The 15760-nt window shown below is 43.6% G+C and overlaps 1 protein-coding gene across 1 annotated transcript in view; it reads right to left on the bottom strand.

The window, feature by feature from the left end:
• The window catches only part of LOC126484861 (ureidoglycolate dehydrogenase (NAD(+))-like), a 99014-nt gene that overhangs the window by 65969 nt on the left and 17285 nt on the right, over nucleotides 1-15760 (bottom strand). The window contains exons 3-4 of the mRNA XM_050108456.1: nucleotides 12354-12415; nucleotides 12209-12262 (exon numbers count right to left, since the gene is read on the bottom strand). Of these exons, the coding sequence (XP_049964413.1) occupies nucleotides 12209-12262; nucleotides 12354-12415 (116 nt within the window). The remainder of the gene's footprint in view (nucleotides 1-12208; nucleotides 12263-12353; nucleotides 12416-15760) is intronic.

Genomic DNA, 15760 nt, shown 5'->3' with positions numbered 1-15760 from the left:
ACTGGGTGTTGCTGCTTTTTTCCTTATGTCAGCATAAAGACACCATTTCTCGTCACCAGTAACGGCACACGATAGGAATGGTTGGTGCTGCTGTTCACGAGCCATGGATGACGAACAAATAGAGATGGACATAGGGCTGATTTTTGTGATTTTGGCTAAGAGCCAATGATAACCACACACCCGATTTTTGAACATTCTCCAGTGCATGCAAAGTCACACGATGGTGAAATAATCACAGTTCACAACGTTTGGCAGCTCGCGAGCACACTGACGTGGATCGTTGTGGATTAATGAGTTTAAGTCATCTTCATAAATACCGGAAGGTATTCCTGAACGTGGACGGTAACCAATGTCAAAACGATCTTCCTTAAAACGGGAAACCATCTTCTTGCTGTGTTCTGTCCAACGACATTATCCACTACACGGCGCATATGTTTCTGGCTATCTCCACTGTTGTCACCCCTCCATTGAACTCAAATAGAAGAATATGTCAGAAATCATCGGATTTCTCCCCTTGGTTCTCCATTTTCTACCGTCCACAGCTCCATTCACAATGTCCAAATGAGAAAATGGCAATATGTAGACTCAAATAGCAACAGTGAACTAGAAATAAAAAAAATGACAATCGATAAATAAACGCAACGCAACCGGAGTACCAACATGCAAAATAGAAACGCTACGAACTACTACACCAATCTAATGCTTTCATACAAAACGTCTAAACCTATTTAGAACAGTGCGTGAAATACAGCAATAAGAGCCCTGCAATTCGTAACTCGACGAAATCTAATCATCGGTGAGTGGTTTTAGTCGACTATCGAGGGGTCTTTTCCTTACCGAATTAAGTCGCTTCTCAAGATTTGAGGCGGTTTTGCATGGTATTACCATGATTCCTTCTGGGGATGGCGATTTGTTTGTCCAATGTGCTTAATTTTATGGAATGAATGCAATTACAGTATGCTAGATCATCATTCCACCAACGACAACATTCATACTGAAAATAAATTGTTAGTTATCCTGTCATATACTGCCCATTTGTGTTTATTATCAAACTGTAACCCCAATAATTTAATGCTGTTGACAGCTTCTGTCCCCATATTATAGTGTCTCCATAATTGGGCAGGACTGAATACACAAGAGAGAATTCATCTTAGAAGGCAATGACGATCCAGAGGAGAATGTCTGCACGCCGTTGGAGTTCGGAGCGAGAAGGGGGGGGGGGGGGGTGCGCCTCTCATTTGTTTCGTCTGCACGGTCACCGATAGTTCGTAACTGATAAGTCTGAGCTCTGCCTAAAGAACAGTAAACTAACGACCTACTTGAATATGGATTTTGTTGGCAAACTAAGTGTTCCTCTGGAATCCTTTTAGTGGTAACATTTCCGATAAAAGTGTGTCCTTACTGTTAAGTAATTTGACTGGACGAAGTACCAGACAAACCATTTTCAAAATAACGCTTGAAGAAAAGAGCTGGGATGCCCTCGTCAATTCGCACTTTGGAACCTTTGCTGCTACATGTGAAATGAAACGGAAAAGCCCGCATCTCGTGGTCGTGCGGTAGCGTTCTCGCTTCCAACGCCCGGCTTCCCGGGTTCGATTCCCGGCGGGGTCAGGGATTTTCTCTGCCTCGTGATGGCTGGGTGTTGCGTGATGTCCTTAGGTTAGTTAGGTTTAAGTAGTTCTAAGTTCTAGGGGACTGATGACCATAATTGTTAAGTCCCATATGCTCAGAGCCATTTGAACCATTTGAAACGGAAAATGAAGGAAGATTAGAGTTTAACATCCCGCCGAAATCGAGGTCATTAGATGCGGAGTACAAACTCTGATTGTTTCAACGATGGGAAAGGAAATCGGTCATGCTCTCTTCTAATGAATCATCATGGTATTTGCCTGAAGACATTTAGGGAAATCACAGAAAACCAAAATCTGGATGGCCCAACGCGGATTTTAACTGGCAGTCTCGGGAATGCGAGTCTAATGTGCTAACAACTACCCGAGGTCGCTTGTTACAGCCAATATGAGACACTTCGTGAGCTGCTAGAAGGTCACTCAAAAAACATTGAACATGAGTGTAAGTGATGACGATCAGAGCCATTGCTGCGAAGTACCTGGATGAGTCTGGCCAGGCTGTGGCTTTGCACACAGCAGATATTGTCTTCCGTCATTGGTTGCTCGACACAACAGGCTGGTCACACATCACCTGTTAACTGAAGCATCCCACCAGCAATCCATTCATTAATAGCTAATACTCAGGAAAACAACCTTAAGATTATCATTAATACACTCCTGGAAATGGAAAAAAGAACACATTGACACCGGTGTGTCAGACCCACCATACTTGCTCCGGACACTGCGAGAGGGCTGTACAAGCAATGATCACACGCACGGCACAGCGGACACACCAGGAACCGCGGTGTTGGCCGTCGAATGGCGCTAGCTGCGCAGCATTTGTGCACCGCCGCCGTCAGTGTCAGCCAGTTTGCCGTGGCGTACGGAGCTCCATCACAGTCTTTAACACTGGTAGCATGCCGCGACAGCGTGGACGTGAACCGTATGTGCTGTTGACGGACTTTGAGCGAGGGCGTATAGTGGGCATGCGGGAGGCCGGGTGGACGTACCGCCGAATTGCTCAACACGTGGGGCGTGAGGTCTCCACAGTACATCGATGTTGTCGCCAGTGGTCGGCGGAAGGTGCACGTGCCCGTCGACCTGGGACCGGACCGCAGCGACACACGGATGCACGCCAAGACCGTAGGATCCTATGCAGTGCCGTAGGGGACCGCACCGCCACTTCCCAGCAAATTAGGGACACTGTTGCTCCTGGAGTATCGGCGAGGACCATTCGCAACCGTCTCCATGAAGCTGGGCTATGGTCGCGCACACCGTTAGGCCGTCTTCCGCTCACGCCCCAACATCGTGCAGCCCGCCTCCAGTGGTGTCGCGACAGGCGTGAATGGAGGGACGAATGGAGACGTGTCGTCTTCAGCGATGAGAGTCGCTTCTGCCTTGGTGCCAATGATGGTCGTATGCGTGTTTGGCGCCGTGCAGGTGAGCGCCACAATCAGGACTGCATACGACCGAGGCACACAGGGCCAACACCCGGCATCATGGTGTGGGGAGCGATCTCCTACACTGGCCGTACACCACTGATGATCGTCGAGGGGACACTGAATAGTGCACGGTACATCCAAACCGTCATCGAACCCATCGTTCTACCATTCCTAGACCGGCAAGGGAACTTGCTGTTCCAACAGGACAATGCACGTCCGCACGTATCCCGTGCCACCCAACGTGCTCTAGAAGGTGTAAGTCAACTACCCTGGCCAGCAAGATCTCCGGATCTGTCCCCCATTGAGCATGTTTGGGACTGGATGAAGCATCGTCTCACGCGGTCTGCACGTCCAGCACGAACGCTGGTCCAACTGAGGCGCCAGGTGGAAATGGCATGGCAAGCCGTTCCACAGGACTACATCCAGCATCTCTATGATCGTCTCCATGGGAGAATAGCAGCCTGCATTGCTGCGAAAGGTGGATATACACTGTACTAGTGCCGACATTGTGCATGCTCTGTTGCCTGTGTCTATGTGCCTGTGGTTCTGTCAGTGTGATCATGTGATGTATCTGACCCCAGGAATGTGTCAATAAAGTTTCCCCTTCCTGGGACAATGAATTCACGGTGTTCTTATTTCAATTTCCAGGAGTGTATAATGAGCATATTATTACAAATGATAGAGAGTGGTGGTAAAATATTAGCTCTGTTCCCTTTAGAGACCCCATAATAAGTTATTAAGTATTTTTTAAAGGGTAACTGCCATCAGTTTAGCTGTCTGGAAATGAAATCAACTGGGATGTGCTTTAATTACATTACAACAGCCAGTACACATAATGCCACTCTTAAGTACTTTACTATGATCAACCTGTTTGATACCAAATTGACCACACACAAGTGTTTTCTTAACTCGTTTGGGCCACCTGTGGACCACAGAGCTCGTGTCACCTGCCACTTTTGATGTTACATATAATACATATAAGTGTATTGTTTCTTTATGGACTTCCAAAGATCCATAAGAAAGATATTCCTGTGTGTTCGATAGTGAGTGACATTGGCTCTCCACCCTATGGCTGTACCAAACACTTAGCGTCGTTCAGGATCATTATCTCTAATTAACGAAACCTTTGATACAGAGATTTAATCTTTCTTTAAACATGTCATGACATCGACATATCTTTTATTTAACAACAAATTTTTTGAACAGACTGACAGTGTCGCCATTAGTAGTCCCTTATCGCCATTGATGGCCAACTTGTTTTTGGAGGGCTTCGAGGAGAAGCCGCTGGAATCTGATAGCATGAGGTCCACAGTATTTTAGAGGTATGTTGATGACACATTTATTGTATCCCCCTATGGTGAAGACGAATTACAAGGATTTTTAAGCCATCTGAATTCCATCCATAAACAATAATCCTATCGTTTCTCCTCTATTTACCAGTCATCTTACGCTGCTGTGCCTTTACCAACACATTCCACAAACCCTCCACTTTCACACCCTCCACATGCTCTCCCAAAGGAACTCCAAGCATATCCACCTCCCTGATCAGGAGCTCTGCCTTGGCACTTACCCTTCCTACCGGCTATAGGTCCACCCCACCCATTCATTTTACAGGGCTTCTTCTCTCTCCCCCATATCCTCAATCCGCTTTTCTTCCCTCCTGCCTTTCTTTCCGCACCCACTTTTCCCAACAGATACCTTCTTCTGTCCCAACAGCCTACTACCCCATTGCTGCAGTCCTCCATCTTTATACTCACTTATTCCTACCCTCTTCACCCACCACCCTTTCGTCCTTCAACAACTGACCGCCTACCCCTGGAAGGTTTTTCCAATTTCTAGTGACAGGCAAGTGCTACATTTACACATAAGTGTTTCGGCAATATGTTTTAAATGTGCGCTTATTGTGTTTCATTTTACCTTTCATTATTACTGTTTTAACTAACAGTGCAAAAAGTCATCGTGAAAAAAGTCATCCACTGTATATCTCATTGTGAAGAGCGGGTTGCCTGTACCGCTGACAACCCACATCGCAGTCCATATGGGGCGCTGGGGAATGAAATAACAATAAAGAGAAAAGAATTGGAGCATCAGTCATTCAGCTCACTTTGAAGGTGGCCGAACGATACACTGCCGAAATATCAGAAGACGACTTGGAATTTATGAGACTGCATGACAAAAACTTAATGGAGCAAGTATATGTTCACAGTGATCAAATCCTTTAACAGAAAGTACCTGATGTGAGTCCTCTCCAAACCGCCGAAAATAGGAGGATTTATCTGCTTGTAAACTGTTCTTTAAGTCCCGAGTCAATACATGAGCATATAATTACAACTGGTGACACTAACAAATATGCTTCCCTAAAGTCAGAAAAGTAAGAAGTAAACCTGCACCTTGGCTAAACGAAGAACTAAAACAGCTCATGAATCTCAGAGACACTGCACATCAGGCATACAAACTGTGCCCCATGTTTGAAAATCATTTTGCTTACAAGCTGTGAGAACTGCAAAGCTCAGACATGCCCATACATCAACCGACAACAGAAATAGGCCATCTCTCCTGTGGGAAATCTGCCTGGTTTTGGTATAGGCAATGTAAAAGCTGCAGCTGACGCCATTGCCCAGCCAAAGATCTGAACTGGAACTTCATGTTATCTACAGCCACAACTGAAACAGAAACGGAACAGAGACTCATTGATTACTTCAAGGGAGAAAACGACTGTAGCCATGAAAGATTCAGTCTAAAGCATGTTACTTGCAAATACCATTAAAACAGCCATCATGCGAATCAGATCTGCATCTACTGGACGTAATGGCATCACAATTCAAATGCTAAGCTTATTATTGAACCACTACTGCCCATTATAATAGATATCTTTAACCACTCCTTAACGAAAAGTGTTTTCCCTGAGGCCTGGAAACAGGGGCCAGTTAAATGGTTCAAATGGCTCTGAGCACTATGGGACTTAACAGCTATGGTCATCAGTCCCCTAGAACTTAGAACTACTTAAACCTAACTAACCTAAGGACATCACACAACACCCAGTCATCACGAGGCAGAGAAAATCCCTGACCCCGCCGGGAATCGAGCCCGGGAACCCGGGCGTGGGAAGCGAGAACGCTACTGCACGACCACGAGCTGCGGACAGGGGCCACTTAAGCCACTATCAAGAAAGCACGTTGCCACAGGACCCTCTGATTACCGACATATCTGCATTCTTCCTACATTGTCCAAGTTCTTAGAACATTTATTCCATGACCAGATAACAAACTACCTAACAACAAATAACCTACTAGACGAATACCAATCAGGTTTCCGTAAACACTGCAACATGACATCTGCATTAACAAAGGTTACAGATGACCGGAAACTTGCCGTGGATGCATAAGAGGCGACTATCATGTGCTTTTTAGACATCAGTAAAGCCTTTGACACTGTCGACTTCGACATTTTGCTTGCCAGACTTACCAGTCTAAATTTCTCGAAAAGTGCAGTTCAATGCTTTCGCTTATATCTAATGTCTCGCCAGTAGTGCGTCATTTCCAGTACCATAAAGTCGTAAGTACTAAGGAATGACGAGATACGTTTGAAATTCTCTAACGCTATAGATACAGCAATATGGAATAGCGCAGTAGGCAGTACAGTTGAAGAGGAATGGACATCTCTAAAAAGGGCCATCACAGAAGTTGGGAAGGAAAACATAGGTACAAAGAAGGTAGCTGCGAAGAAGCCATGGGTAACAGAAGAAATACTTCAGTTGATTGATGAAAGGAGGAAGTACAAACATGTTCCGGGAAAATCAGGAATACAGAAATACAAGTCGCTGAGGAATGAAATAAATAGGAAGTGCAGGGAAGCTAAGACGAAATGGCTGCAGGAAAAATGTGAAGACATCGAAAAAGATATGATTGTCGGAAGGACAGACTCAGCATACAGGAAAGTCAAAACAACCTTTGGTGACATTAAAAGCAACGGTGATAACATTAAGAGTGCAACGGGAATTCCACTGTTAAATGCAGAGGAGAGAGCAGATAGGTGGAAAGAATACATTGAAAGCCTCTATGAGGGTGAAGATTTGTCTGATGTGATAGAAGAAGAAACAGGAGTCGATTTAGAAGAGATAGGGAATCCAGTATTAGAATCGGAATTTAAAAGAGCTTTGGAGGACTTACGGTCAAATAAGGCAGAAGGGATAGATAACATTCCATCAGAATTTCTAAAATCATTGGGGGAAGTGGCAACAAAACGACTATTCACGTTGGTGTGTAGAATATATGAGTCTGGCGACATACCATCTGACTTTCGGAAAAGCATCATCCACACAATTCCGAAGACGGCAAGAGCTGACAAGTGCGAGAATTATCGCACAATCAGCTTAACAGCTCATCCATCGAAGCTGCTTACAAGGATAATATTCAGAAGAATGGAAAAGAAAATTGAGAATGCGCTAGGTGACGATCAGTTTGGCTTTAGGAAAAGTAAAGGGACGAGAGAGGCAATTCTGACGTTACGGCTAATAATGGAAGCAAGGCTAAAGAAAAATCAAGACACTTTCATAGGATTTGTCGACCTGGAAAAAGCGTTCGACAATATAAAATGGTGCAAGCTGTTCGAGATTCTGAAAAAAGTAGGGGTAAGCTATAGGGAGAGACGGGTCATATACAATATGTACAACAACCAAGAGGGAATAATAAGAGTGGACGATCAAGAACGAAGTGCTCGTATTAAGAAGGGTGTAAGACAAGGCTGTAGCCTTTCACCCCTACTCTTCAACCTGTACATCGAGGAAGCAATGATGGAAATAAAAGAAAGGTTCAGGAGTGGAATTAAAATACAAGGTGAAAAGATATCAATGATACGATTAGCTGATGACATTGCTATCCTGAGTGGAAGTGAAGAAGAATTAAATGATCTGCTGAACGGAATGAACAGTCTAATGAGTACACAGTATGGTTTGAGAGTAAATCGGAGAAAGACGAAGGTAATGAGAAGTAGTAGAAATGAGAACAGCGAGAAACTTAACATCAGGATTGATGGTCACGAAGTCAATGAAGTTAAGGAATTCTGCTACCTAGGCAGTAAAATAACCAATGACGGACGGAGCAAGGAGGACATTAAAAGCAGACTCGCTATGGCAAAAAAGGCATTTCTGACCAAGAGAAGTCTACTAACATCAAATACCGGCCTTAATTTGAGGAAGAAATTTCTGAGGATGTACGTCTGGAGTACAGCATTGTATGGTAGTGAAACATGGACTGTGGAAAAACCGGAACAGAAGAGAATCGAAGCATTTGAGATGTGGTGCTACAGGCGAATGTTGAAAATTAGGTGGACTGATAAGGTAAGGAATGAGGAGGTTCTACGCAGAATCGGAGAGGAAAGGAATATGTGGAAAACACTGATAAGGAGAAGGGACAGGATGATAGGACATCTGCTAAGACATGAGGGAATGACTTCCATGGTACTAGAGGGAGCTGTAGAGGGCAAAAACTGTAGAGGAAGACAGAGATTGGAATACGTCAAGCAAATAATTGAGGACGTAGGTTGCAAGTGCTACTCTGAGATGAAGAGGTTAGCACAGGAAAGGAATTCGTGGCGGGCCGCATCAAACCAGTCAGTAGACTGATGACAAAAAAAAAAAAAAAAAAAAAAAAAAAAAAAAAAAAAAAAAAAAAAAAAAAAAATCGTAATTGGAGGCACGTAATATAAGCCTCATTGCATATCAGTGATGTGTTAGCAGTTTTGTCCTACTGCAAATGCCACATGTACGCTGATGACTTCTAGTCGTATCTAAACATGAAGACTGCTACCGAGAACCTCAATACCGACATGTATGTACTATAAAAATGGGCGAAGAATATAAGGTTATAGCTCGATCTATCCTAAATCCAGTCGGTACCGGTTGGTCATTCCAGGCTCATTAGCCCGAAATACTGGGAATCCCTAACATATTTAATCATAAATGGAACAAATATCAACTTCGTCCTCCAGCAGAGATTCTAGGTGTAATAACAGGTGAAAATTTAAATTTGACGAAGCATTTAACCGCAGTGTGTAAGAAGGCATCAGCATCTCTCTATGCCCTACAAAACTAACTATAAAAAGCTATTCCTTCTTGATCTGAAAAAGAAACTTCTACAAACATTTATACTTGCAGTTATTCATTGCAGCAATATTAATATGCAAAATCTTTCTCATAAAGCATCACACTACCTTGGAACAGGTTATGAGTGCCTGTGTTCGTTGTGTCTGTGATGTTCACCATCGTATCTACAGCTATCCTGGGTATTTGCATACAAGTACAGAGATTTTCATACCCTCCATCTTCTATACCGTCTTAGCAACATACACAGTCGTCATATCTGTCCTCGGCCTTTACGCTCTTGTTTGAACAACAAGACAAAAACATCTGTTCACGTCAGAGTAAAATCCTTTCTGTCCCACTCCATTGTTCAGCCACTTTAGTCCTTCTCAATAGTACAAACACTGTTCTGGAATAACCTCCCGCATTATATTAGAGAACTGAATAACATCCTTAGCTTCAGAAGGCAGTTAATGACTTTTCTACTAATGCAAGAGTAATGACTATCATTTTGCCTGTGTGGACTTGTTACACTTACACATCCTTCATTCCATCCAGACGTCTCTCATTTCCCAATATTCTTAATTGGTGCAGTCTCCTTAAATTTCCTTCCCTAGAACTCGCTATATCAGAAAACACCTATTTCGTGAAGCAATAATTTTTTTTATATCTGCTACTATCATCATTGTTATTATTGTAATTACTACTACTACTACTATCACTATTAGTGGGAGCAGCATCAGTACTACAAGTACTGCCAGTATTAACATTATTAGTTCATAGTCAGTTTTATTTACTCACAACGTCACTGTAGACACTCATATAATTTTAATACTATTTGTCATATTAAAATTGTTATTTCTTAGGTAACTATGATGTACAAAAGGTACTCCACGTGTGGAACCTCCTTCTGATGTAACAGATGGCCTGATGGCCCTAATCACATCAGGTAAAATAAATAAATAAACAAAATAAATAAAAAAACGGAACGCATGTTGCAGTGTAACAACAGACTCAGTCCTTGCAAATGGTAAAACACAAAAAGCTTTCTGCTCACCAGTCACCACCTTTGCTACTAGCGCTTTCTATCGGCAAACACAGGAAATGGTGCATGCACATGCACACAGGTATACAGGGTGTTACAAAAAGGTACGGCCAAACTTTCAGGAAACATTCCTAACACACAAATAAAGAAAAGATGTTATGTGGACATGTGTCCGGAAACGCTTTATTTCCGTGTTAGAGCTCATTTTAGTTTCGTCAGTATGTACTGTACTTCCTCGATTCACCGCCAGTTGGCCCAATTGAAGGAAGGTATTGTTGACTTCGGTGCTTGTGTTGATATGCGACTCATTGCTCTACAATACTGTTATCAAGCACATCAGTACGTAGCATCAACAAGTTAGTGTTCATCACGAACGTGGTTTTGCAGTCAGTGCAATGTTTACAAATGCAGAATTGGCAGATGCCCATTTGATGTATGGATTAGCACGGGGCAATAGCCGTGGCGCGGTACGTTTGTATCGAGATGGATTTCCAGAACGAAGGTGTCCCGACGGGAAGATGTTCGAAGCAATTGATCGGTGTCTTAGGGAGCACGGAACATTCCAGCCTATGACTCGCGACTGGGGAAGACCTAGAACGACGAGGACACCTGCAATGGACGGGGCAATTCTTCGTGCAGTTGACGATAACCCTGATGTCAGCGTCAGAGAAGTTGCTGCTGTACAAGGTAACGTTGACCACTTCACTGTATGGAGAGTGCTACGGGAGAACCAGTTGTTTCCGTACCATGTACAGCGTGTGGAGGCACTATCAGCAGCTGTGGCCTCCACGGGTACACTACTGCGAATGGTTCATCCAATAATGTGTCAATCCTCGTTTCAGTGCAAATATTCTCTTTACGGATGAGGCTTCATTCCAAAGTGATCGAATTGTAAATTTTCACAATCAACATGTGTGGGCTGACGAAAATCCGCACGCAATTGTGCAATCACGTCATAAACACAGATTTTCTGTGAACGTTTGGGCAGGCATTGTTGGCGATGTCTTGCTTGGGCCCCATGTTCTTCCACCTGCGCTCAATGGAGCACGTTATCATGATTTCATACGTGATACTCTCCCTGTGCTGCTAGAACATGTGCCTTTACAAGTACAACACAACATGTGGTTCATGCACGATGGAGCTCCTGCACATTTCAGTCGAAGTGTTCGTACGCTTCTCAACAACAGATTCGGTGACCGATGGATTGGTAGAGGCGGACCAATTCCATGGCCTCCACGCTCTCCTGACCTCAACCCTCTTGACTTTCATTTATGGGGGAATTTGAAAGCTCTTGTCTACGCAACCCCGGTACCAAATGTAGAGACTTTTCGTGCTTGTATTGTGGACGGCTGCGGTACAATACGCCATTCTCCAGGGCTGCATCAGCGCATCAGGGATTCCATACGACGGAGGGTGGATGCATGTATCCTCGCTAACGGAGGACATTTTCAACATTTTCTGTAACAAAGTGTTTGAAGTTACGCTGGTACGTTCTGTTGCCGTGTGTTTCAATTTCATGATTAATGTGATTTGAAGAGAAGTAATAAAATGAGCTCTAACATGGAAAGTAAGCGTTTCCGGACACATGTCCACATAACATAAAAAAATGGCTCTGAGCACTATGGGACTCAGCATCTTAGGTCATAAGTCCCCTAGAACTTAGAACTACTTAAACCTAAATAACCTAAGGACATCACACACACCCATGCCCGAGGCAGGATTCGAACCTGCGACCGTAGCAGTCACGCGGTTCCGGACTGCAGCGCCAGAACCGCTAGACCACTGCGGCCGGCCCACATAACATATTTTCTTTCTTTGTGTGTGAGGAATGTTTCCTGAAAGTTTGGCCGTACCTTTTTGTAACACCCTGTATAAACAAAGCTATCTGAGTTGCTCTTTCATTTGATGTATTGTTTATAATCGTAAGTTGAATGTAATAAATACCACAAAGCCTTAATATCTCGATATTAATTTTGAAACATCCCAAGCCCAGCGTTAAGTTACGTTTTGTGTTACGTTTATCAGTTCGTCTCACCTGCTTCGAGCCTGCTGCAACAACTGAGGGGGCGGCCACGGACATCGCGACTCCCTGCAAATGGTGATCAGAACAAAGTGAGGGCTCACATGTGGCCACCAGGTGGCGCTTCTGCCATACAGCAGCCTGGAATTGGATCACTTACAATCATACCGCAGTCCGCGATGAATCTGGTGTAGTACGATGCTATCCCAAAATGGTTTGCATCTGGAAACAAGAAAAGAGTCAGGTGTGCAGGTTGTTCAAGAATCCATACAATGCATCAACTGTAAGCTGGCTGATCAACTCCCAAGACCTGTATCAGAAGAATTCAGAAGTCTTCAGCCGGTATTCATTTTGTTTTTGGTTGCTGCCAACATATATTAGTGTGCAAAACTGAAGGACGTAAGTAACTTCTACATGATGTGTCACTGTCAAGTAACATAACTCCATCAAAGTTGGAGCATATATAGAAAGAACTGCTACAGTATAGGGCAGTAGGTAATTGAGAGAAATATGCAGCGAGACGAACAGAAATGACACTTTTATTCAAAGACAATAATTGCATTGAACTCACCGCGATTCGTGATATTCCCCTGGACATTACAAACGGCGGGGCATAGTACTTAATAGTCTGTATGATCACGACAGAGGGGAATGTCTGCTCTGCAACATGCTCCCTTCTTGTTGTAGGGCTTTCCATTACTACACCAGCGAGGTTGACTGCTGCTGTTGACAGTAGTAGAGCAAAGGGGGTAAGGGGACCATTTGTTAGTGTGGGTCCCCTGCATCATGGACAAGTGTACATTCAGGGGCAAACCTATTGTTCTCTTTTGACTGACAGGTCCTTAATCTATTGCTCTGCAAAAATGATTATGACACCCTGGAGATAATCCATCCTTAAACTACCAGTATTGTTCTGCTAAGAGGATAATGATCCCCTGGGGATAATCTATCTGTCCGAGAAACCCCCATCCCTCCACTTTCCACTCCTCCTCCCACTTCCCCTCCTCTTCCCCCTCTCCTCTGGGAACTACCCTCGCTGATTCAAGTCACATTTGATATCAACTTGATTAACTAATTAATTAAATCGATCAAGTAATTAATCCCTCCCCCTTTGGGAAACCCCTAACTCTCCTCCTCTGCTCCCCCACCTGGGAACTGGAGAGGAAAAGACACAACTGATTTCTGGTAGACAAGGCAATGTGTGGAATATTGGTTATTTAACAATTTGTAGGGCACAAGGTAGTGTTTGGAATATAGTTTATTTATTTATTTATTTAAGAAACTTGGTGGGAAATCTGTTGCAGTGGGTAGTATATTGTTTATTTAAATGTTTTGAGGGGGACAAGGCAGTATGGAATATTTAAACGATTGTGGTGCTTTTTTAAATCCTAATCATGCAAGGAATACCATCAACTAAATTCACTGCATGTAATTACACTGTTAAAAATCTTTTGCACCGACTGCACGGCACTGAACCGATCGCTTCGCTGGGCCGCACCACACGCCAATGTCCAAGAGACCACACTACTTCCACTTGGATCCTGCGACTGACAGAGTGGATGTCGTGCTAATCCCTGAATAAAAGTGCCAGATATTGATACCTGAGAAAGTGCTGTTGAAACACATGCTCTCTCTCTCTCTCTTTCTCTTTCTCAAGTGGTCATATCCTGTCGTGTGCCATAGTGAAAATTACTGCTGTGACCACAGCCAGAGTCGTGGATGCACATGTATGCCAGAGTGGACCACCCCCAGCCATGGAGGGCATCAAGTAATGATTGGAGTGGTAGGAATTCAGATGTTATCAATACGACCAGTGCAAACACCTGTCATTTTGAATCTACTCTCACACTGCACACGCTTTCATTTCCATCCCTGCCTACCCAGCACACTGGTCAATTCTCTATCACCTGGTACTGCACACAAGAGTAGACAGGCTGGCGCATTCTTTGTATCTCTCCACCCATCTAAGGTTGACTTAATCCATTACTTCTGGTTGCCAACTCCTCGTGACCACCCTTGCAGCCAGCCACGGTGCACTGTGAAACAAACAGCTGTTGCCTGGATGTATAATGTACTGCTAATCACTTCCACCATGACATAGACACCCCTGTTTAAAAAAACCATTTTACCCTATCCGAGTCACCGATTTTGTTAACCATACACCCTGAAATTCTCAAACGAAATCTAGATTTCTTCGTTTTATACGAGTTATGTTCGAAGACAGAAGAAATCAGGGCAGACATGCTTTTTCACGTGGCTAAAGTATCATTATCTGTTGTGAAAAATTACAAAATATTTTCTCATCAGGTATAACAAAGTCTGTTATAATCAGCTTATTATCTGTTACATCATGCGCCGCAGGACTGGAATATTAAACTCATTTTTGGCTCAGGACGGATTGCTAAGCGCTACCTCTGTCACGCGATGCCTCCTCACTTTCGGACTCCCTTAAAGTAACCAAATGCCTGCCATATACTAAGTCTCTTAAGGTAACAGCACAGAGATGTTATGAATATCAGGTTAATGCTATGTATCACTTTATAAATTCGGTAAAGCAACTGATTTTATTACTATGGTCGTCTCTCCATGTGTAGGTGGGAGATTGAAATTTCGTTAAAACATACTGCCACGACGAAAACAAACGCCTCATTGCCGCACCAAGTCAAGAATCATATCCATGGTAACCTAGCCACCGCTTCCATCCGTCAGGCGGCACGCCATTAATATCGAATTGATAGGCTCATTAATTAAATTGATGATAAGAGTCACTTTGCATGATGAGTGATTTTCTTTTTCAGCAGTCAGATTACCCTCACCAATTAGTTCAAATGGGAATAACTGGAGGTAAGATGATGTTCCTTTCAAGATCCACTTTTGACAACTGACACTTGAAGGTGAGTGCAGAAGAATTCTATCTCTGGCATTTCGCATAAGGACCATGCTATTAAAACATGATTACAACCAATGTGTTAATGTCAATCTGCACGAGAGCAGTCTTGGTTCTACAGGCACACACAAGAGTCGCTGAAAGGGGTTACGCTTTCTGGTAGAAATGCTGTCTGTGATCTGGAATGAAGTCTACTCATTCAGCCACACACTTGCTTTGGATCCTATCGAGACGTCTTTTAATGATTACAACCAATGGTGAACCATATTAGTGCCACTCTCATGTCTCAAAACGAGTCACCTTTCTCGAACTTATTATGCTAAGGATCCCATACAGAAAAATTCCAGTGTGGTTTTTTTGACAGTCCCTATGCATCTTGTAACTGTTGCTCATTCTCTACCCCGCCATTCCTGCAGTTTTGTCCATGTGATCATTCCAATTTAAGGTGGATTCAGTGAGAACCATATCTAAGACATTCTGCATACCATAGAGAAACAAGGTGAGCTGAGTTAATGTGACAAGGCTGTGTGTTGACTACTCGGTGGAAATCCTGAATGTGTTGTCATAGCTCAGCCAATCGTGTACAGTATGTAACGCCTGCGCCAAACGAAGCTTTCTCCTGTAACATGAGGTAGTAGAAAAGACAGTAAGAGCAGTTACGATGGTGTTTCTTATCAGGA

This window comes from Schistocerca serialis, chromosome 6 (genome assembly GCF_023864345.2).
Source record: "Schistocerca serialis cubense isolate TAMUIC-IGC-003099 chromosome 6, iqSchSeri2.2, whole genome shotgun sequence".
Classification (NCBI taxonomy): Eukaryota; Metazoa; Arthropoda; class Insecta; order Orthoptera; family Acrididae; genus Schistocerca; species Schistocerca serialis.
The sequence above is the reverse complement of the archived record's forward strand: the minus strand, read 5'-3'. Positions and strand labels throughout refer to the sequence as shown.